Source organism: Pseudopodoces humilis, chromosome 13 (genome assembly GCF_049639895.1).
Source record: "Pseudopodoces humilis isolate 2021_Gansu_Grassland_sample_001 chromosome 13, ASM4963989v1, whole genome shotgun sequence".
NCBI lineage: Eukaryota > Metazoa > Chordata > Aves > Passeriformes > Paridae > Pseudopodoces > Pseudopodoces humilis.
The window spans coordinates 3,740,501-3,763,020 of NC_142212.1; the positions used below are offsets into that span (position 1 = coordinate 3,740,501).

At 43.3% G+C, this 22,520-nt stretch overlaps 2 protein-coding genes across 2 annotated transcripts in view; both read right to left on the reverse strand.

The window, feature by feature from the left end:
• Nucleotides 1-7,033: 7,033 nt before the first annotated feature.
• On the reverse strand, nt 7,034-9,720 carry GP9 (glycoprotein IX platelet). Its single transcript, XM_005531825.3, has 3 exons — nt 9,646-9,720; nt 7,911-8,509; nt 7,034-7,547 (listed from the first exon to the last, which is right to left on the reverse strand). Exons 2-3 carry the CDS (start codon nt 8,501-8,503, stop codon nt 7,493-7,495), a joined length of 648 nt encoding a protein of 215 aa, XP_005531882.2. The 5' UTR covers nt 8,504-8,509; nt 9,646-9,720; the 3' UTR covers nt 7,034-7,492.
• A 6,689-nt stretch (nt 9,721-16,409) lies between these two features.
• Nucleotides 16,410-22,520, reverse strand: part of EFCC1 (EF-hand and coiled-coil domain containing 1) — a 35,089-nt gene continuing 28,978 nt past the window's right edge. Inside the window, exons 6-8 of the mRNA XM_005531824.3 lie at nt 20,767-20,925; nt 19,261-19,330; nt 16,410-17,730 (exon numbers count right to left, since the gene is read on the reverse strand). Coding sequence (XP_005531881.3) covers nt 17,597-17,730; nt 19,261-19,330; nt 20,767-20,925 — 363 coding nt within the window. The 3' untranslated portion in view covers nt 16,410-17,596. The remainder of the gene's footprint in view (nt 17,731-19,260; nt 19,331-20,766; nt 20,926-22,520) is intronic.

Genomic DNA, 22,520 nt, shown 5'->3' on the forward strand with positions numbered 1-22,520 from the left:
AAACCCCCTAAACTGGCCCTAGTTTCCTGTTCTCTCAGTTCCATAGGGGAAGTGAAATTTCAGCTCCACCAAACTGAGCTGCAGAGCCTTGGGTGCAGGTGGAAGGTTGTTGGCAATTTCCACAGTGGATTTGGGGGGTAGGACCGGGTTATGTTTCAAAGCTGGAGACTTGAAGTTAAAAAGGAGATTAAGTTCTGACCTTCTAAATGAACGTCTACAGTGATCTCATATGAAACAGAAAAACACAAGGAAGATGCTAAAATCTGCTCTCCACTCTCCTGCAGCACCGGAGGAGCTGAGGGCAGGGGTTCCAAGTTCTGAAACTCTGTGAGGACACTGAATTTCCTCAATTCTCTGCTGTAGCAAGCATTCATTCCCTGTGGCTTCCAGAGGGAATGTAGAACAATCACCAAAATTGTTCATGAAAACCAAGATGACTTGATTTATGGCTTGGTGGGCACACTGTTTATACTGTGTTCCAAGAGAAATTTTCCAGCAAATTTCAACATTTTCTATTGATTTTGTTTGATGTTAATGCTCCTTTCGTGGTACAGCCTTTCCCTGGTTCGATTTTGGTTAAGAGAAAATGTTTAAGCATCTGTAATTCTTGATATAATTTTATGGCCTGCTGATTTTGCAGCTGAGTCAGCTGGAATGGACTGAGTTCTTTCAGACTACAAAAGCAGTGATATATTGTAATTTCTTTTTAAAGACAGCTATTTGTTAAATATTTAAAGATCACCTTTTATAATAAATATAATATATGCAAAGTAACAAATTATTTGGGGTTTGTTTAATTTTTTTTTTAAATATGTATGGGAACCATGCTCCCATACTCAGCATTACCTGAAATAGCTCCACAGATTTGATGCATAAATTCTTACTCATGCATATTAAATCATACATGCTCTATGACTCTTGAGTTTCTCAAAGCAAACTGCTCTTGTTCCAGTCTTATATTATTTTTAATATTTTGAGCTTTCCTTCTTGAGGAGGGTTTATGTTTACAGGAGAGACAGCATTTTGTCCTCTCTGTGAATGGGGTGTGGAGCTTTCAACTCACAAAGGGCTGACACAAATGGATGGGTGTTTTGAAGCCCATCACCAGTGAACAGATATTTCTGCTGTACAGGAATACAGGAATTCCTGCTGGCAGCCTCTCTTTCCCATCTTTGTGTTGTGTGAACTGGGGAGCAGCACATGGATAGAGATGCTCTTTAGGGTAATGGTAAGAATTGTGTTTAATTGAGAAGTTCCACATTGTTACAGTGGGGTTTTCCTTATGTGCTCTTTTCCACACTCAAACATTTGTCCTTCCAAGCAGCAGTGGTCCCAGCAGTTGGAGAACTCCTGGAATCTCAGAAAGTGATGTCACTTAGACCTATTCTAGCAGAAATTTTGCCTCTGCCTGGTGTCCTTTTTCTGTAGTAGTGCAGGTGGCAGCAGAACTGTCAAGTTATAGGGAAATTACTGGCAAATAAACAGGGATGAATTTGGCACCCAAAACTTCTCCCGCCAAGGATTTGTATTGAGCACTTCTAAGCCTGCAGAGCCTACCCTTGCTGTGGGAAAAACTGAAAATGTCTCCCTCATGGTGACTCCTGGCAATGGAACAGTTTCTGTTCTGCAGCTGTTCAGCAAAGTGTGTGACTTTGTCGTGTGTGACGTGTTCCTCACCCTGCACAGGCGTCCCGTTTGTTACCAGCCAAGTTCCAGAACAAGCTGGGAATAACAAAAAAAATTGTAATTGTATTCATGAAGAGGTGTTTTGAATGTTAAAAACTATCAGCTATTTCCAATTCCTTTCAGATGACTCAGTTGTGGAGACTGGCCTCTGTCATTTGAAATGCTACATTCACATACACAGCTTAATCATCTTCTGAATGAATGAAGTGCAAATCCTCCTCTGCTTGGCTTCTGGAGCCTTTTATCAATCTCAGTCACCCATCCTTTTTTCTTTGTCTGTGCTCTCTAGAGATGAAGGGCAGTCATGGCACACAGGTTTTATCTCATGGGGTATGAGGACACACACACACTTCAGAGCCATGCCAATTACAGAACTGATTTCTTAAACTCAGCTGCTAATCAGTCTCAGACACTAAAGAGTGGCTGATGAAACTAAACCCCTCGGTTTATGTGGTCTCACAGCCAGTTCAGTCCTCTTGTTTTGGGGATCTGTGCAGTTCCCTGGGCTCCTTGGTGACCTGCATCACCTCGGTTGGAGCTGCACCATCAGGAGTGAAGAGTCAGGGAGTTTTTGGGTACCTTTAACAGCATTTTCACCCACCAGGATTCCTGCCTGGCATTTCCAGTGCAGCCAGTCCCAGAGCAGCAAGGGTGCACATGAACTGGGATTGACCAGCTGGCCTGAGGCTGCATGTCCATGAAATACTGCACAAAGTGCTAAAGATTCAGTAAAGAAACACCTGGAAATCTGGAGCATCTGCTGGCTCTTTATTCTTTTCATCAGACATCCTAAAATCTGGGGTTTCATTTTCCTCGTGTCTGTTTGGGAACCCCTGATATTGTCACAATAGCTGGATTTTTTGATGGTAACTTTTCCCCAGTACAGATTGCTGAGGGAGCTCAAGTTGTTTTAATATATTTGGGCCTTTTAAGAATTATGGTGCTGCACTTCAGTTAGGTAGGGGAACAGCAGGGGAAAAGACCCACAAAGGGATTTGATTTCATTATTTTGTTTTACTTAATATACTTTTTTGTTTTACTTAATATATTATTTTGTTTTACTTAATATACTTTTTCATTTTTTGTTTTATTGCACTTTGATGGGATGAAGCCATAGTACAAAAATGTTAGTCTAATTTGAATTTATATCAAAGTTCATCATCACTTCAGGAAAACAGAAGAAATAAAGCCTTTGTCAAGTTTCAGTGTAAATATTAATCTGTGACTTTGGCAGTTGTAGTAGCAGAAATTTCCAGACTCATCTAAAAATGATCAATCACAGTGAAGAAAACAAGTGGAGATTTGTATTGCCCAGTGTCCAGAATTATTGTAACTCCAGGTTTCTGCCAGTAGAAAACAATTTCTGTCTTACACCTTCAGACACTTCAGAACAGAAAATCTGTATGGAAACTCTGGGAAGAGCTGGCAGTAACTGGCAGCTTGTTTGGAAAATCTCAGCCCATCACTGAGGCCTTGGAAAGGGTGACAAACTTCAGGGAACTTCTGTCCCTGTCGGATGTAGCAGCCTCTAGGTGCCAATGCTGGTCCAATTTCAGAGCAGCTGGACAAAGCAGAGACTGGGGGCAAAGGAATCCCTCTAGGGGCTCTGAGTTTTTGCTCACACAATTTGTGTCCTTTCATTGCCCCTTTCCTTCAGGTTGTAATTGCTGCTGCTTTAGGATTTGTCTTTCTGTAATCCAGCTTTGGTAAGTGCATATGAACATTAAATTACTGGGGTTTGCAGTGTCCTTGCAAACTCAGGGGAGTCAAAAATACCCTCGGTTCTAAATGCTCTGCTGCCTTGAGGGCAACCTTTGGTGGCGTGGCCATTGCCACAGCCTTCATCTGCTGTGCACCGCTGCTGATGGGAGAGGATTGCAAAGATGGATTTTATCTGGATGTGTCAGGTTCCAGAGTCCTTCTCTGTAAGAGGCAATCTATGAATCTTTGTCAAAAAACAAATTATTAGTTAAGAGGTAAAACCATTTTGACTCCTGAAGAGGAGACAAGAAGGATGATTCAAGGAGAAAAGGGAGGCTGCAATCCATCCCTGCTGACACTCCCTTCCCTAGAGATCAAGGTCATTTAAGAAAGGCTTTGTTAGAATTTTCTCCCCTTGGACTAAGATTAAAGTTCTGTATTTCTGTAGCCCTATTCTTTCAGAGTATTCTGAGGGAAGAGGTTTCAATCCACTTTTCCCAGGGAATGTCTTGATGCAAAACCAGCACCATTCAATTTAAATAACTCTAGATTGCTCGAGAGCTGGATGCTTGCTGGTCAGACAAGCCAAGCCAAATGAAATCTGAGAAAAATTCCATCAGGCACATCCCATTCCTTTTGCCACAAATGAAGATGCCAGGTCAGGCAGTAGCTGTGACATCACTTGGGATAAACATTGGGAAGTGCTGCTGGGGAAGAGGCCACGTCAGGAGTAAATTGCCCCTGGGAAGTATAAATAAGTATAAATAGCAGCCATGTGGCCATTATGCAACTGCAGCAATTTGTTGTCACACATCCATTATTGAGTATAATCTGAATTTCATTGGAGTCAATGTAGTGGCAAAATATTTACGTGGGTTCCACCAACAGAGCTGCAGCACTCTGGGAAATTGTTTTGTACTCTGGAGAGAAAAGGCATTAAGAAAAATAAACTAAGCATTACAGTAAACTTAGCACCATCAAAGGAGCCATTAGGTAGGAACTGTTAGTATCTCAGTTTCACTTGTTGGCAACAAAAGTAAAATCCTCTCATTCAGGTGTAAATCATAACATGCAAGTGTGTGGACCTTAAGAATCCAGGAACAACAGAAGTTTTGTGAAGCCTCAAATTCTATTTTAATAATTCCCCAAAGAGTGCATTTAGGGTGCATCAACCATCATGAGAATGAATGTGCATTGGTTAATTAATTTAGAATACAAGAGTGGCAGCACAGACCAACCAACAACCTGTTTCACTGCATTCTGCATGTATTTTGTACATTGAATTAGGGTTTAGTTCTTACAGTTTATGTTTACTAGTTCAAAAATAGGAGAAAATTTCCTGTTCACCTGAGGAAATCGCTATTTTTTTCTTGTCCTATTAGGCTAGGAATAGTCTTGGTTTTCTGCTGTTGGAAACCTTTCCTTGGGTGAGTTTTTATCTTTTTATTGGATGAGTTATTCTAGTAGTTTTTAATGCAGTTCCATATCTGGTCAGTGCAAGCAGAAGGTATGCAACTAATATGGAAAATTACTGTCATTATGTGACATATCTCCTATGACATAGCTGGGGTTTAACTGAACAGAAAGAAATATTTTACTTTGCATTACTCATTTGCTGTGTAGTTAAATTCTTTGAAAGGGACCACTAAATCTGAATCCTTAAATTCACAGCTACTTAACCAAATGATAAATACAGAACAAGCTGGCTAACTTTGCAGAGTATTTTGTTCCTGAGAGCAAAGCTGTGCTTAGTCTTTGAGCACAATGAATTTAGTGTGAATGGATTTTATGTAGGTTGCTGAGCAAACCTTAGGAGAGGTTTACAGTCAAAATCCTCTCAGGTTGGATATGAATGTAAGCCCATCAAATCTACTTCCTACACTCACACTTAGGAGAAGACTGTCAGGACAGAAAAATGCCATGTACCCACCTCATGGAGCTGCCCAGAGCTCCTGGGAAAGGCTGGGCTCATTCTCAAAGCATGTGAGACTCCAGGGTGATTTAAAAAAAAAAGTTTTCAGATTTCTTCCTCTTTACTTCATGGGGGGAAAAAAAGCTGTCGAGTACACCTAGATCTCATTCATCATTTAACCTTCACCTGCAGGAGGTGGGGTTGAAACACATGAGAAATGTATGTTCTTAAAATACCAACATCCTTAGAACATGGGACAGGCTGGAAATCATGCAAATTTAGTGACTCCACAACAGTGGTTGGTACTTTTTAGTGAAAACATTGCAGTTTTTCTCTGAATAAGCATCTCTTCTAAAACATCTTACATCAGAGGCATGCACTGTTGCTTCTCTTTTGCAAGGATATGCTTGTGCCAGGGCAGGAGGGCTCAAGCTGGCCCCATTCCCCAAGCCATGTCATTTCCTACTTTTATTGGGCAGAGCTGAGCTGTTTTATTTTGTTGGGCAGAGCTGAGCTGTTTTATTCAGCCTGCCCTCAGCTGAGACAGGGTGGTTCTTAGGGAATGAGCTGCCTGGTGTTTCAGGGAGCTCCAGAGCTGCCTGTTAGCACATTGATCATAATAATCACGTTCTGTCAGGATGGTGGCCCTGTAGCACAAAGGAGAGCAGCATTTTGTGATGATGGAGCCTTGCAAACTGCTCTGGTGCCTGAGCTCAAACAACAGACCTAGAATAAACTCTGAATTCAGCCTGGCAGAAAGCAAGCAGGAAGCTGGACAGAATTCAGCTTGAGCAATGCTGTTTGCTCCAGTGTTAACAAAATGTAGAGAATTCATAGGCAAAAAGGTGATTCACATCTTGTGCTATTTAATAAAGGAAACCTGCAAATATTCTTCACGTTAATTGAGTTTCAGTCTACACAGAACTGCTGTTCACCCAGAATTGCTGTTCACACAAACCTTCTCTGTGTGCTACAGTGAAGTTTTGGGCAACAATGACTCTGATGACCTGTCCTGCCCAGTGTGGAAGCAAACCTCATAACTTTTTATTTTATTTTATTTTATTTTATTTTATTTTATTTTATTTATTATCATCCCAGCAGTCACACCAGTGTTCCCAGACTGTGCAAGCAGACACAGCCACCAGTTTGCCCCTTGCAGGCAGGACGCAGTGACACTTTCTGGGGTGCTCCAAACCCATTTTGGGAGTGCTGCTTGCATGTTTCATTTTGATAGCTGATGTATTTTCCTGCATTTGCACATTGTTAGTAACTGTGGTGGTTTTTGTGCAGTTTGATGGAGTGTGTGGCTTAAGCATGACACAGTGGCCCTGCCAGATAAACACTGAGTGTTGCTTTTGAGCCCTCAGTCAGCTCCATCTGTCCCCTTTGCAGAGGGGTTTTTTTCCAGATAAAACCCAAATGGACTAAGTGTTCTAAATACAACACTGTTTTGGTAGAATGTGAGCTACTGCCATGGAAGAGATTCCCTTCTCTTTCCTCTTATAAGGACAGAAAAGTTCTCTCAATTCTTTTTTTGATGTATTCTGTGCATCTGATTCGATATGTTGGTTGGTGTAAGCAGAAATGTTTGCTAATTGCTCATTTTAAAAACATTTGTACCATTGAAGCCATGTAGTAAAACAGTTTACTATTCTATGCATATCTGGTTTATAGGAACAGAAGAGAGCTTTTTAGTGTTAATGATTTATTTCATTTTGGGGAAACAAGAAATATCATGTAGGAAATTCCATGAGAGATGGCAGAGTGCATTTCTTCTGTAATATTCTGCATTCCCACAGAATGTTGGTTGTCTTTTAAAAAATTGAAAAGCTCAGTGCAGGGGAAATATTCTAAAATTATCTCCAGAGGACAAGTTCTGGAAATGTCTTAGAAATTTAATCAGAAATGTTTAGAATCGTAGAAGGAGATCACATTTGGGTCAATATGTATGTTCAATAAGCACCCATTATTTCAGTTTCACATAGAATGCTTTATTGTTGTTCGCCCTCCAGGAAATTCAATAAGATTTAAAATCATTTTGCTGATTATATTCTCATTACCAGTTCATCTTTAAGTGTATTCAGTAAGGGATACATTCAGTATCCAGTGTATATAATCTTGGTGGTTTTGGTGGCAGAAAGCTCCTGAACCTGAGGAAGAAGTGGCTGAGTTGTTCTGCACACAGGAATGGTCCTACCAAGCCCACTGGGACACCGAGAGATGGTGATGGGTTTTAAACTCACAGAGCCTGAGTAAGAAAAGAGTTGTTAAAATAATACAGTTGGGTGTTCTTCTCTGTGTATTAAAAAGCGTAGGATGTGGGAGTGTAAATCTTTTTATGAGAGCTGAGAATTCAGTGGGAAAGCACTAAGTTAAATGATTTTTAAAAATCAGTGGAAACTGCTCTTCTTATGAGTAGATGGCAGCAGTATGAAACTTGCCTGTCCAAACCTCACCGAGCTTCTTTTTGGATGAAAATTAAATCAAACTTGCCTGAGGACCCAGATTTTGAGCTTTTTTATCATTGACTATTCAGAGCAGTGTTACCAGTGCTCTTGCTTTTCTGTTGTGGAGGAGTTTGAAGTTTCTGGTGGCAGGGAAGAGCACTCACTGTATCTTGTGTGTTTTGGGGATGTTCCTCCTCCAGCGCCTGTGTCCGAGGGTGAGCTGGCAGATCAGCTTTTTGGAGATCTTCAGAGCCCGCGCCACTAAAATAAGGGTAATTATCACTCCAGCAATTAAAATGAGGTCCCACCAGAAGAACTGGAGACACTTGGTTGGGAGAAGCCTCATACAAACGCCCAGATCATTCCCAGTGAGCTGCCCCAGGGATTTCATCCTCAGATGAGCAGGGCTGGCGCACCTGAGCCGGGCGAGGGCGGGCGCGGAGAAATCCTGCAGCCAGAGCTTGAGGTAGAGGATGTGACAGTCACAGTGCCAGGGGTTGTCCCAGACCTGCAGCTCCTGCAGGTGGCCCAGGCTGTCCAGGGCTCCAGCAGGGATGGAGGCCAGGCTGTTGTTGTGCAGGTGCAGGCTGCGGGTCAGGCGTGGCAGGGCGGGCAGGGAGCGCAGCCCCCGCGAGCTGCAGTCCACGTGCATCCCCCACGCCTCCCCCAGGGACCAGCAGCTGCACAGGGATGGACAATCCTCACCCAGGACCACGGGGAACAGCAGGGCACAGCCCAGCACGGCCAGCAGCTCCATCTCCAGCTGCACAAACGACAATAAGTGAGGTTTATAGGTTTATTAGTGGTTCTAAGAGCAGAACTGATGCCTTAAGTTTTAGCTTTTGTATTTTGCAGATTCTGTGCTGCATTAGTATATAACTCTGAACTTCATACAAAGTGTCAGCAAGTTCTCCTCACAGCTCAGGCACACACAACAATCCTTTCCCAGCCCCAGAACCAAGGACACCGCTGCAGCTTCAGGCCCAAAAAGTACAAACAGCAGCGAACTGAGGAGAGCAGTCTGGGAGGATGGGACTGCATCACCTGCAGCTGGAATTGCACAATTAACCCCCATATGAAATGGACCAAAACTTATAAAAGTGTGAAAACTCGTGACCCATGGTCCATCTTGGGTGGAGCCACATCTGGGCTCTTGGACTGCCCAAGGTGCATCCTTTAAAGGCCTTTTAATAAACCCCTACTTTATTCCTTTAACTCTGTCCAGCCTCTGTTCCAGGGAGCCTCTCAAGTTATCAGAACCACGGCAGTTATTTCTTCCCCAGGTTTAGGTTTCTGGAATAAAATCTTTAGCTTCTATATGTCCCACAGAGACCAACTTCAGCACAAACACTGAAGACAGAACACAGTTCTTCCCTTTCCTCTCTGGTTCATTGTTTTCCCTTCATATCTGTACAAAAAATACTATTGATCAAAATTCTGGGACAGAATGTCACCACAATATGGTGGGAAAAAACAGTTTAGTTTTAGGCAAAGGTTTCTATTCTGCTTCCATATCTTCATAGGTCTAGTGTTAAAATTGTGTGTTTAAACCAGGTTTCAAAATGAACCTTAAGGGATTGAATAATTGTAAATGTCTGAAAATCTTCTTTCTTTCTGAAGCTGACTCAACCATCTCCTATGTCTTTGTCAGTGAGTTATTCTGAGTATCTTTCCTCTGAATCTAGATACTCATCTGTGATTTCTCAAGAAATCTACTGGAGCTCTTTTTCCCAAAATAATCATCTTAGAAGGACAGACTATGACAGCTGTCTAAAAAAAGTTAGGTGGCATTTATGGAAAAGATGATCTCTTCTGATTTAATATTGAAACAGCAAGAAACCCAAACACAAACAGAAACAAGAACTAGGAGAGCTGGGGAGGTGCCTGGCTGACACTTACCCTGTCTGATCCCTCTTGATCCCTTTCCCTCCGCCTGCCAAAGTGCTGCAGTGTGGATGTCAGCGCAGGCTGAGTGCTCAGAGTCCCCAAGGAAGTGTGGCAGGGAAGATGAGCTTTTTCCTGGGCAGGATGGGGCAGCACGCCAGAGCAAGCTGCTATTTATGGTTGTGCTGTGACATAAAGTGCTTGGGGTGGGTCTTGTGTTTTCTGCAGGCAAGAGGAAACACTTTGGGATTTTTGTTTTATTCCTAATGTATTTTCCCTATTGCATCTCACAGTATCTGGAAGAACTAATCTGAGATTTTTGGGGTTTTTTTCCTCCAAAAAATCTCCAGGAATAAAAGTTAGTTTGGCCCTGAGCTGCTGATGAGGGAGATGAAGTTAGCCTGTGAAATTGAGTTTTTCTGTATTAGTCAGACAGGTTTGTTTAGTATCTGCCTTCTCACCTTTTCAATAAAACTTTCATAAAAGCATACCATAACATCAAGATAACCATGATAGGTGGCATCATTAAGGGATAGAGAAAGACAGGAATAGAGAAAGGAAATATTAATGCCATTGAACTGAAACAGAAGAAATTGTGTTGAAGTCACACAAAGTATAGTATTTTATTCGGGTCACCCATGTTCAAAAACGATGACTCCAACTAGTGAAAGGAAGGTTTCTGAAATGATCTTTGTGTATTTGGCTGCAAAGCCAGTACATTAGGATCATACAGGTTTATAATACACATTTATCTGTTCATTTAAACAAAGCATACCATGTCAGTGTGAAGGGAAAGCAAAAACAGGATTTTCTTTTCACTTCTGATTGGGTGTGCAAGTTTTGGATCCAAGTTTTGCTTTGCTTCAGTTACCAGCCATGAACACACAAGAACTGTGATGGCAGCTGACATTTGGAAACCCAGCTGGTTGTGGATCTGGTGCTTCATTCAGGCCACTTCTGTGTAGTATTGTTTTGGGGAGAGGCTTGGAGCTCTTTTCTGCTTTTGGAAACAAAGCCCAGGTGAGGTTTTCGTGTTGCAGACGTGTAGCAGAGCTGTGGTTTTTAGCTGTCCTCTCTTTACAACAGGCTCTTCCTGGGAGGGAAGGAAACTTCTGGTGTATAAATTATCCTGGCAGCAATTCTTGTTCATGGTGACAGGGCAGGAGCTGCCGAGACCACCGCCTTCCAGAGAGCTTGATGTCTCCAGGGAAAGGGATAGCTCTTATCACCGGACACTCGTGCACCGAGCCGAGGAGAAAAGATGAGAGGGGCTCTCTGTGTGGATTTCCTAGGGAGTTTATTATCCTCACCTTGAAGGAGAACAGGGACAAAGAACCTAAAACGTAGGAGGGTCCAGGGATTTATATAGCCAGGAATGGGTGGAGCATCAGGACTGCGGGCCAATGGGCTGAGGGCAAAGGCAGGGCCAAGGGATAACAACCAACCAGGGTTCAGGGGTGGAGCAACAGGGAACAGGAACCAATGGGGGAGTCCAGAGCGAGGAATATTCTGGAACTGGGGTGGGCAGCAGGGATGAAATAACTTTTGGGCAGGGACAAGGAATGACATAACCAGAATGATGTAACTTGGAAATGGGTACACAGAAACAACAAGGGGCTGTGGGAGAATGTTCCTAAACATGGGTCTCATCCCATGGTTTGCCACTGATAGCTTCCCCTACCAACTCTTGGGATGCAACACTTGTTGTCTAATTTTTACTTACTTTTAAAGAACTTTTCTTCATTAGGTCTAATGAGTTTCCAGGGGCCTGAACTTCATTAGGAACTTCCTTACAAAAATGCTTTATTGTGTATCTCTGCTCTTTAGCATTTGAAAAGGCAATTCAGACAGTGCCAGGGGGGAAAGATAAAAATACTTCAAAGCCCGTTTGAGTTTTGATCTTTTCTATGAGATGAGGAGGGTGATGCCTCCCTTGAGAAGTGAGAAGTTCACCTGCCTGTCAGGAGTGGAATGGCTGGACCTGTGAGTGGACTGCTAATGACAGGAAGGTCCTTCCACTCCTGGGATTGTTTCACTGCTTTTGGGAAGCACATCCATGAATTTCATAAATGTCTGTGTGCCCCTGTGCCTGCACAATCTGTGCCACTGTGCCTTCAGGGGTGCTGCCACACGGAATCAAAACCTTCCTGTCCCACAGTGAAGTCAAATGCTGCATCCTTTTGCATTGAAAACATTTGGAATCCCCTGGAATCCACACTTACATTCTGTGCTATCCTCAGAGATATTCCCACCTTCCTCCAGGTGTCCCTGGGGCCGTCAGAGGTGGCTGCTCATGCTGACTCGCCATGCCCGTGGCCAGTGCTCCAGCTCCCTGGGGAGGTGAGGGTGTGCAGAGTATCTGGCAGAAGCACCAGGCATTTACATTTCTGATTTTAGGGCTATAGCTTTTTGTTGGCCAAATGAGGACTCTTCGTTTAAGAGGATTTATTAAGAGACAATTTGAAAAAAAAATAAAAAAAATTAGTTATAATCCGCTATAATCTTGTTAGGGTATGAAAGTATTTTTGTCCACAGAGAGAATCCATCTGAAGTTTTTGTGAATGAGAGAGGCTCTGTCTCCTCTCAGTGGAAAGGGATTTCTGGACACTCTTGGTTCCCAAACAGCCCCTCTCTCCTCACCTCTCCCCTGAAAGCCTTTTTCTCTGGATCAGCTTTCTTTGGAGCCCTTGTCTTCTCCACTGAGTTCCAGGGGGCTGTGTCTGATTATTCAGGGGGGAAAAGGGCTGAGAGATTACTGCTTTCCTTGTGGCTCAGGATAAAAACTTCTAGTTGGAGATAAAAGTGCAGATCAAACACATGACCTGCTGAGAGCAAATTCAGGCAGAAGATGCCAGTATCTTTTCTAGACACTTTTTAGGAGTTATAGTCATTTATTGCTGTCAGTGACCTGTTCTTGACCTAGAAAAGCAGTTTTCTCAAGCACTGCTTCCATCTCCAGTGCTGAAAAAACTGCCCACCTCACATTGCAAATGGACAGCTTCTCATTTAAAACCTCTCATCTTGATTAATTCTGTTCTTTTGTACTTTCAAATAGGTTGGTGAGAGCAGACTAACCAAAATACAGCTTTGTAATTTGGATGTGAGTCACTGGTAATTAATGAATTCTACAAATAAGCAAGAAGGAGGATAAAAAATTCACAAAATTCATTCTCACATCAAGGAATACTGTTGGCAAAAATGAATTAAAGAAAAACTTCTCTCAAATCAGGAGCTATTGTTGCCTGAAGGCCAAAATATTCCTCTTACCTACTTCACTCTGCAGAATTGGCTGTCAAAGCCTTCTGAGTATTTCCACATAGGAGGACTCAGAGTTTCCTCCTGTCCATATTTTTTCCTGCTGCACATTTATCGTGATTTTGCCTAATGGGGTTTTGCCTCTTCCAAATAAAAAATCCCATTTCCTCAGATTATTCTGCAGGCAGATAAAGTCTTGTCATTTAGGAAATTCTTCTCCTAAATTGTACTTCTCCCATTTTATCACGAAATTCTCTCTCCTCCCACCTGTTCTCACAAAGAACCTCTCTCTTTGCCGTTTCCCCCATTCAGAATTTCACCCAGTGATTGCTTATTTTCCCACTAGGTGTCATCCAAGTTATTTTATTCTCCAATGTTGAACATACCCCGAATCGGCTCTTGAGCTGTAATTTCTCAATTCAAAAGAATTACCTGAAAGAACAAAATACTGATTTATTTTTAGGAAATTATTTTCTGTTGTCTCCAAGATACAAATAAATCTGAGGTACAAAATGTGTGTATTAAGGGATCTGTCTAAATCAGAGGCCTTAACCCACATGTTTGTGTTTTATGGAACTCAGAGGGTTCATGAAAATATTCATGGTCAGTTTGGATTTAGACAGCTCTGGGCTGGGAAAACTGGAGGCTCTGTGCCCATCTCTGCCTTGCCTGCTTTGCTCTAATGAAAAGCAGGTCTTTTTCTAGCTCTTTATGCACAGTCACTGTCATTGAAAATACAATCCAGTGCTGCAGGCAGGCACAACACAACACTGCATTTATGGGAATGTTTTATTTAGGATTGGGATTGAGCTGTCAGAGCAGATCTCCTGCTCTCTATTTTCCATGCGTGCCTTTTATATTAAATTAAATTGCAGTATTCACTCTGGAAATACCTGGGGTTTGTGCTAATGGGGTTTCAGTGCTTGGACCAGGCTAAAGGTAGTCCAAACCAGCCCCTCCTCTCCTGGTATAAATGGTGGCATGTGGTATCCTCAGTTCCAGATTATTTCACTGCTCTGTTCCAGCTGTTTGGGCTGTTTGTTGAATTCCCAGTGTGACAAAGAGCTATCCATGATTGACCTTGTTCCAATGCTCTGCTAACTCTTTAGGCAAGCCTGCTAAAGGTGTTTAAGCATTAATCTTTACCAGTTTATTGCAGAACAGCTGTAGTAGGGTTGTGAAAGGTGTGAGATTGTTCAGCACTCAGAGTGTTGTGGTGTGGTCCTTGCTTAAGGGAGTGGTGACAAATAAGATCAGCTAAAATCATTAGCTAATTTTCTGCTTGAAGAGTTGGAAATGTAGAAGGCAGGACACTGAACTTTATGGCCACACTGAGCAGCTGTTCTTGGAGAGATGAGTTAGATATTAATTAGTGTCTGATGTCAAAGACTACATTGGGAAAGCCCAGGTGATGAGTTTACTGTGGGAACTCATTGCAGAATTTCACTCACTGTCCATAATTGATACAATGGTTATTTTTATACTGTCCTTTACAAAGCTATGACTCCATTGGTTTTGAAATAAACCAGTTGACTGGGTATCTGTGCAGTGATGAATTAATTTTCTCCAGTGAGAGCAGCTCCAGTGCCATTGCTCCTGCCCCACTAACGCTGGGTTTACACACCGATTGTGGGGCCCACCCTTGCAGATGTGCCCAGCTGTTTGCTGTGCACAGTGAACTGCAGGAGAGTTTGCCCAGACTCCTGATCACCCATGAAGAGCCCCAGAAAGTCCCTGCAGACAGATCTGATCCTGTTCTGCTGAGTTCCTGCTGCCAGCAGCTGGATTGTCGGGAATGTTTCACCCAGGAGGAGATGTCAGAGGGCAGAGCTGCCCTGGGGTTGGGAGGTCAGTCCTGAACATTCTCCAACTCTGCAGCCACACAGTGTTTGCTGCAGGATGTGAGATAACATTATTGCCAGCCCTAGTTTCCAGTTCTTGCATTGCATCCTCAAACCCTGATATCTGCATTTCAAAGCAATATAGGATATTATTTTTTTTATTTTTTTTTAATAGGCTTAATATTTTGAGCTATCCTGGTTCTTAAGGCTGCAGATTGCTAATGAAAGCTGATCAAGTGCCTTGGGTTCTTAAATAATTCCTTTATATAGTGTGACCTGTGATAAAATCTCAAGAGCTGAAAATGCTGCTGTGCTAATCCTATTATTTCCTATCACTGAATGCTGATATACCAACAATTTGGAAAGTCAGTTTGATCAAGTTGCTAGCTGAATTAATCACATGGTCACTTACAGCAGGGTATAAATAAGCAGCAGTTCCTCTGAGGAGAACTGTACATTCATTAGAAGATGCTGCAAGCCTCTTCCTGCATTATCTAATTATCTCTTTGCCCTCATTTGGTGTCTCTAGCCCAGTGTTGATGACTGCATTCAGTGAAACTTCCTGCATTTGGTGGAGCTGGTTGGAGGTTATTTACAATTTATTTCCTCATCAGTTTTGATAAATGCAGGCACAGCACAGCCACAGCATCTCTGTCTCTGACAGGGAAACCAGAGCCTGCAATGAGAGAAGGAGAGCTCCCCATCCTCTCTTATCAGCAGCTCTGAAATCACTCAGTGTTTGCCTCCTGCCTTGGCCATTTCTGCACCTTCAGCTGCTCCAGCTGAAGGGCACTGCTCAGGGTTTATGACTAGAGAAAATCTGTCAGCTTTGCTTTACATTTTTTTTAAAGAGGAGTCATCCTGTGAACTGCTCTGAAATACGAGGTGTCTTCAGCTAAAAGGATGAGGAAAGAGAAATCCCTGGGATTCCCCCTCCCATTAGGTATTGCTCACTGCCTCCCTTCAGTGGCACTTTATGCTGTTTTAAGGACCTTTCATTGATCATTAGATCACCAAGGATCTAAGCATGTTTCTGAGATCAGAGTGCTTTGCCTGAGCTCTTGCTTCCATGATTTGCTTTTTGCCTTTACTCATCATCTCCATTACTTTGGATGTTCCAATTTGTTTCCTAGTGAATGCAATTATTTTTCCTTTTCTTCTCCTTCAAACCCTGTGGCATTTCTGATTAATCTCTATGAATAAAACCAAACTTGGAGCAGGGAGGTCCCCTTTGCAGAATACAGGGCCAGTTACCTCTGTGCTGCCTCCAGTCCCACCACTGCTGCAGCTGAACAGAGCTTTTGCTACAAATCTCTGCCTCTGCTCAGTTTGCATGTCTGGCTCATGGGAAAAACACACCAAAATCCCATCAGTTCTACTCATAGTATATTATGCTCTGGTATCTTGTTAGTAATATATTTAGCATTAAAAGACAGTTTTCTTTCTTAGAGGGTGAATATTATTCTATGTATATATGTCCTGTCTAATGTATCTATAAGAAAAATGTTCATTAACAATATATATATCTATTCTTAAAATCTTCCTCTGCTAAACCACAAAAAAAACCCCCCAAATACAAAAAGAACCCCAATGAGGTAAATCACCATAGAGTAGAGTTTGTTTCCCTGTTTGCATAATCCCTTTTTTTTTTTCTCCTTTAAAATGAAATGAAAATAATACAAATTCTTGTTCCCAGTGTGGCTCAAATGTGCCACAATTTTTAATGGAGGTGTGTGTGAGCTGCACAGTGTGTTCTGAATGGAAAGGAATGGAAATCTTATTCTCCATCTTGCCTTGTGGACCTTATTCCTGTATGAAAACCATTTTCTAGGAAAAAAATCATACATGTACAGTGGAATGATCTTACTTCATCGCTGGCATTATCTCAGGCAAATAATTTCACATTCTTAAAAGATCCACAGTGCATCTTTTCAATAACATGAATTCAGCTGGCTCTTTTAGGAATTCTGCCTGTTTGGCAGGTGAATGACACAGCAAAAGCACCTTGAAAGAAACCTATTTTTTTTTTTTAACTGTTGCCCCAGGAATTATTTATTGCAGATTAAAACATTCCATGGCACCATGATTAGGCCCAGCCCTTTTACATTAATTGGCCTGAATGTGGGGGCTAATTTTGTGTCTGTGCAGCTGCATTGAGGGAAATTAAACTTGAGAACTCACTTGTGCACTGCATGGGTTGTTTGCTAACACAGAACGACAGCAAAGTGAATTTTTCAGCCCTTCCTTTCCCTGAGACCTTGGGAACAAGAGTGCTTTGGATCTTCTTCAAGCATTTAAATTTAACTTTTTATGTAAAATCTGACTGTTGACAGGAAAGGCTGCTGCATATTCCTAAGGCACCTCTATAATTGCCAATATAAAATTCAGCAGAGCAATAAAATAATCTAGCTTCAGAGTTAAATAAGGTGAATAATTGAGTGAGAAACACAGAGCCCTTAAAACCTGCACTGCTGGCACACACTCCTGGGTGTGTTTATCATTCAGTTTGTCACTTGTAGGGTAAGGGATAACAAATCCAGGGGTAACACTTGGCTTTGGAGTGGGGCTTCCACAGAGGCTGCAGACTGTGGCCAGCCCCAGCATCCCCAGGGCTGTAAATGGCTGTGGGTCAGGTGAGGCTGCTGGGCACAGTTTGGTGCCAGCCCAGTCCCAGGGCACCCCAGGGCACCCCAGGGCACCCCAGGGCACCCCAGGGCTGGGGTTTGCAGTCCAGCTAAGGCAGGGCTGTGCTCAGCCCAGGGCTGCTGCTCTTCCCTGGGGTCACTCCTCGCTCCTGGCCAGTCCAGGCCTGGCTGGGCTGGACAAATGTCCTTCATTCCTCCTTCCAGCTGTCCTGGGGCTGGCTGGGCTCAGCAGGAGATGACCAGGGGGTTGGACAGGGCCCGTGGGCTCTGTGCCTGCTCCATGGGCTGCTTGTGCAACAGTTCACAGGCGGCCAGCTCCTGCTGAAGGGTGTTCAGCACTTCCAACAGCTGGGCTTTGCCTTGGGGAAGAAAATTGCAAACATTAGCATTTGAACAAAGCAAGGAAGTTGCAGTTTCACAATCACAAAAGGCTCTTTTCTTCATAGGTGCCCTTTCAATAAAATGTCTAAATTTGTGACCAAATAATGAATTCCTGTCCATGAAAAACATGAGCAAACCTGGGTTCAGCTGTCTTCTCTGTTCTTCTCTTGCTTCAGACCCTGCCCCCTGAGGTCTCACGTTCTTGTGTGAACAAAGACTATTTCATATCACCATTGCCAACCCAGCCACCCACTTTGGCTTGTCAGAGAAAAACGTTTGAGTACAAAGACTCGGGAAAAAGCTGCTGGACTCTCCCCAGGTGCTCGGCCAGACAGTGGAAAGCAGAGAGGCTGAGCTGGGTATGGCAGGGCTGATGCAGAATGGACAGAGAGCAGCACCTGCTGGAGTTTCAGGGAGCTGAGCTGTGCTGCTGTTAGAAAGGGAGGAACTCTGAGCAGCATCCCTGGGAGTCCCTGTTCCTGTGCAGGATAAGTGGCAGCACCTTCTGGACACTGCGCTGTGGGTCCAAACAATCTTCTGTTCTCCCAGGAGAACATCAAACCCACGGCTCAGCTGTGGTTTCTCTCTGTATTGGTGTCCTGGAACCCACAAAAGTGTGTCTTTGCCCACAAAAGTGTGTCTTTGCCCTCTTTTCTGGGCTCCCTCTGCAGCTGAAGAGCACAGTTTGGCTCTGGGCTGCCTGTGCCCTGGATTGCTGGGCACAAGGAAAATCAGGCTTTGAAACTGCAAACCCCAGAAGGGTTCTCATGCTATTCTCCCTAAATCCCTGTAAATAATATTCTCCAAAACCGAGCCCCCAGGCCACATTTGTTCTTTTCTAACCTTGTCTTTGCCTGCTGCCTGCCTATTAAAAGCACCTCCAAGCCGTGTTCCCGGGACAGGATGTTCATTGGAGGGAAGTACAAATGCTCTGCTAATAGGAATAAAGGCATCAAACCAAAGCCCTGGGGCTGTGGTCCCTGCACGGTTCCTGCAAAGGTAGCTCCAGACCATTGGCCAGGGACAGGAATTTGCAAGTTTAATTTTCACACAAGGATCAGGAAATGTTGTTATCAGAGGAGTGCAGGTTTGATCTGGTTTCTGTACAGAACTGTTCTGATGGGTAAATTTTGTGTTGCAGCAGAGGAACACAGCACACTGGGCTAGCAAACCTGAGAAACAGATGCAGTACATACTTGGTCATTTTTCCACTTTCCTGTATCAATGAAACCCTAAAAACATTTGCAGGATGCTGAATTACCAGCCAGAGGCCAAGTTTTAATTAAAACCTGACTAAAAAAGCACCCTGGATGTGGTTTTTTGATGTGTCACAGACTAGAAAGCATCACTTTCTATAGGTAATCTTCTTGCAAACTACCTCCTTCTCCCCAGGCTGTACCCCAGGAGTTGAAATTTCCTTTTTCTATCCATCTGTGCATTACCCAGAGTTTGTCCCAAAAGGACACTTTTCATGCTTCTTGGTCTTTAGATGTGATTTCTTTTCTTACCAGGTTGGGGGTCACGGCAGGATTCCAAAGTGCTCAGCAGGATTTTCCCCAAGGCTCGTTTAGATATGTTCTTTAAAAAATAAAACAACATTATGGCATAAATCTGTCCTTCACCAGTTTACAGATATGCAACAGAACCTGTGTGCAGGGTATTTGCATTTGGAAACTAAAACAAAATGACACTGAATCCTGATTAACACAAGACTTGATATTTGCCTTATCTTCAATAAGGCAAATTCATCTTAAACCCTGCTCAGACAGCAGTTTGTAGGGGGTTGTAAAACCTACAGCCCCTAATTCCTGTTGTGGAAAGAGAAGTAACAATTATTCAGTGGAAAATATAGAATTTTCCAGAGTGTGTGCCTAAGCAGCTGTAGGTGGCAAGGAGGGCAAGCAGAGCAAAAGCTCTTTGAGTCCTCTGCCAGGTCTGTGGGGAAGGTGAGCTGGACCTGGTGGGGTTATTTTGGGAAAGGTCTTCTCAGAGTCAGCTGAAGCACAGAGCAAATGTCCTGGGGCAGGGCTGGATCTGAGATGTAACAAACATTAGCCAAAGTGAGAGCACTGTAAAAACTACTCAGGGTTTGGATGGTCTCTCTCAGTGGTGGTTTTACATAAGAAATCTGGTGGGACATTACATAATGTGCCTGGAAAAGCAAACTCTCCTAATCTGCTGTCAGGACACTCCCGTGCTTTCTGGGAGATGGTCTTGCCTCGGGAGCCCCTGTCTGCAGGGACAGGCTGTTCTTGCTAAAACTTCAGGAAGTGGAAGGGAGCAATTTTGGGAGGAAGATGCTGTCACCTCCAGGCAGAGCTGCCCTGCTCCCTGGCACTGGGGCCTCTTCCATCTGCTTGGCTGCCCCAGTAGGGACTGGGGCAGAGTAAGGAGCAGTTTGAGGATTTCTCATGGCCTCAGCAACACAGTGTGAGGTTTTATTAGTCCTGACAGGATGTGTGTGTGCCTTTGGACAGTCACTGCTAGGTGGTAGGTTCTGTTGTGAATGAAGTATTTCAGACATGAAGGTGAATGTGCTGCAGAAGTGACACCTAAACCCCCATGTTCTGATGGGTAAGGTTTCTTTTCTCTTGGGTACAGCCCATCAGAGATTAGGGGATTCTTGCCAAACACTCCTGGGAGTTTTATCTCTTTAATACTGACTCAGAATTACATAAGCATGCAGTTAAACAAAGGTCCTGTTCTAGAAGGAAAAATACACGTTCTGGAATCTTCCTGATTACTCCTTTGTTTTCCTCATTTGCCCTCACTTTTGGTTTAGAGGGTAATGAGCTTGAAGACTCAGCTCCAAGGAGATCTCTAGGCTTTTAGAAAGCCAGCCAAAGGAGTCTAAAGGCTTTCTGCAAGCGCCAGCCAGTTCCCAGGCCACACACATGTAAAATTCTGTCCTGCTGTGAAGAATTTTGTACTTTGTAGAAGGGATGACCACATTCTTAGTTTGGAAAGGACTACAAAAGCCAGTTTTCAGTCCCAGGACTGCTTTCTCACCATACCAGGTCTCGGAGTTGTTGGAGAAGCTGCAGAACATCCATGAGCTTCTCTTCCACCAGGGACAGCCGAACCCTCTCTGTCTCCAACATCTGCAGCTCCATCTTCAGCCCTTCTGCCTCCTCCACCTTCTGCTGCAGCTCCCCGAGCACGGGGCCTTTCACCTGCACAAAACACAGCCAACTGAAGGCACTGGAGCTTTTCCTTTCTTGCCCAAGGACTGCAAAGCTGAGTTTTCCCCCTTTTGTGGTTTAATGTGCTCCATAAAGTGAGATACCAGGAGTTGTTAGGAAGTCAGTGCTTTGCTCTTGTGCACAGGGGGAGTTCATTCCTCACTGGGTGCAGGCAGGTCACTCAGGGATTTTAAATACTAAATTTTTTATATATTTTATACTTAAATATTATCATTGCTACGTCAGCTTTCTCCCCTTTTGCATTCCTGTTGTCCTCTATAAAGCAAAACTAATTTGTGTGCCCTCCCCATGATCATCTCTTTGCCTTGCAGCTCCTACAGAGCAATCGTCTGTGCATTCAGTGAGACAAGATGTGTCAGTCCCCGGTGCAGTGGGAACCAGGTGAGGAACACCAAGAGGAACAACCTCTCCACTGTTTCTTCTTGCTTTTCTCCAGATACTGGGATGAACTTCTCCTTTGACCCTGTATGGCAGTTCATAAACTAATTGCCTTTTTAATGAAGCTGGCAGCTTGCATGCAGGCTCGTATAGAAAATAATTGGCATTTCTTTGTAACACTACACTCAGCAGCACAACACTTTATTTTTAGACTTCACTCATGTTCTCCCCATCTATCATCCCCAGGTCACCACCCTGTCTTCAGCAGAAGCTGTTTTTAAGTGTTGGGCTGTTGGAAAGTAGAACTTTGTAGAGATGACAAATCTCAGAACTCCCTCATCCTCTGGTTTTACAAATCTCAGGCTGGAGCAATTATTAATGAGTATTTGAGAGTGCTGCCCCTCACTTGCCTGCTGAGTCTCTTGCTTGTTAGCCTCGTTGTTAATTGATTTTCCACACTGAGCAGCCACAAACAGAAGCATATACAGCAGTGGATAGGGCACTTCTGTCGGCTTCAGACAAAGTGTTGGTGGTTTATTTATTAAGCCAATGTATTTATTTGCCAGGTGCTTGAGAGAGAGAATTTCTCAGTCTTCCTATTTGCTTTCTGTTGATGGCAAGGAGAGCCACCTTTTTGACAGGGATTTTTTATTAACTTGTCTGTTTTGTAGCAGCAAATTCCTCCCCTATAACTGCTGGCTAATACAAAAGGGCTTAAGAATAAATTTCCTAACAGGAATCAAAAATGATTCATCCTATGGCTATTTAATTCATGTCACAGTGAGTTGGCACTACGGCTCCTTCACCTCTCTGCTTGCCTCTAAATCAAGAGTAACAGGTTCCATTTTTCCTCTGGAATTTTGTATTAATCTGTTGATAATGGTGATTTTCCAGACAAGCTGCACAGAACTAATATCCACCAGCAGAGATGAAAAAGAGGGGAGAATGATGCTGTAGAAGAAGATGAGCACCTCAGAATGGGGAAAAAAATGAGAAGAAAACTGGCACTACCTGCAGGTAGTTTTTTCCTCTGATCTGATGCTAAGCAGTAGAGAAGGAATTTTCATGCTTCTGTAAAGAATATTTCAAGGATAAATGGCCATTGAATACTGAAAATTCTGTGAGGCAGAAATAGGATTTTACTCTGGTTTTAATTTTTTTTCTCCCCTAACAAGTAAACTTCTTAA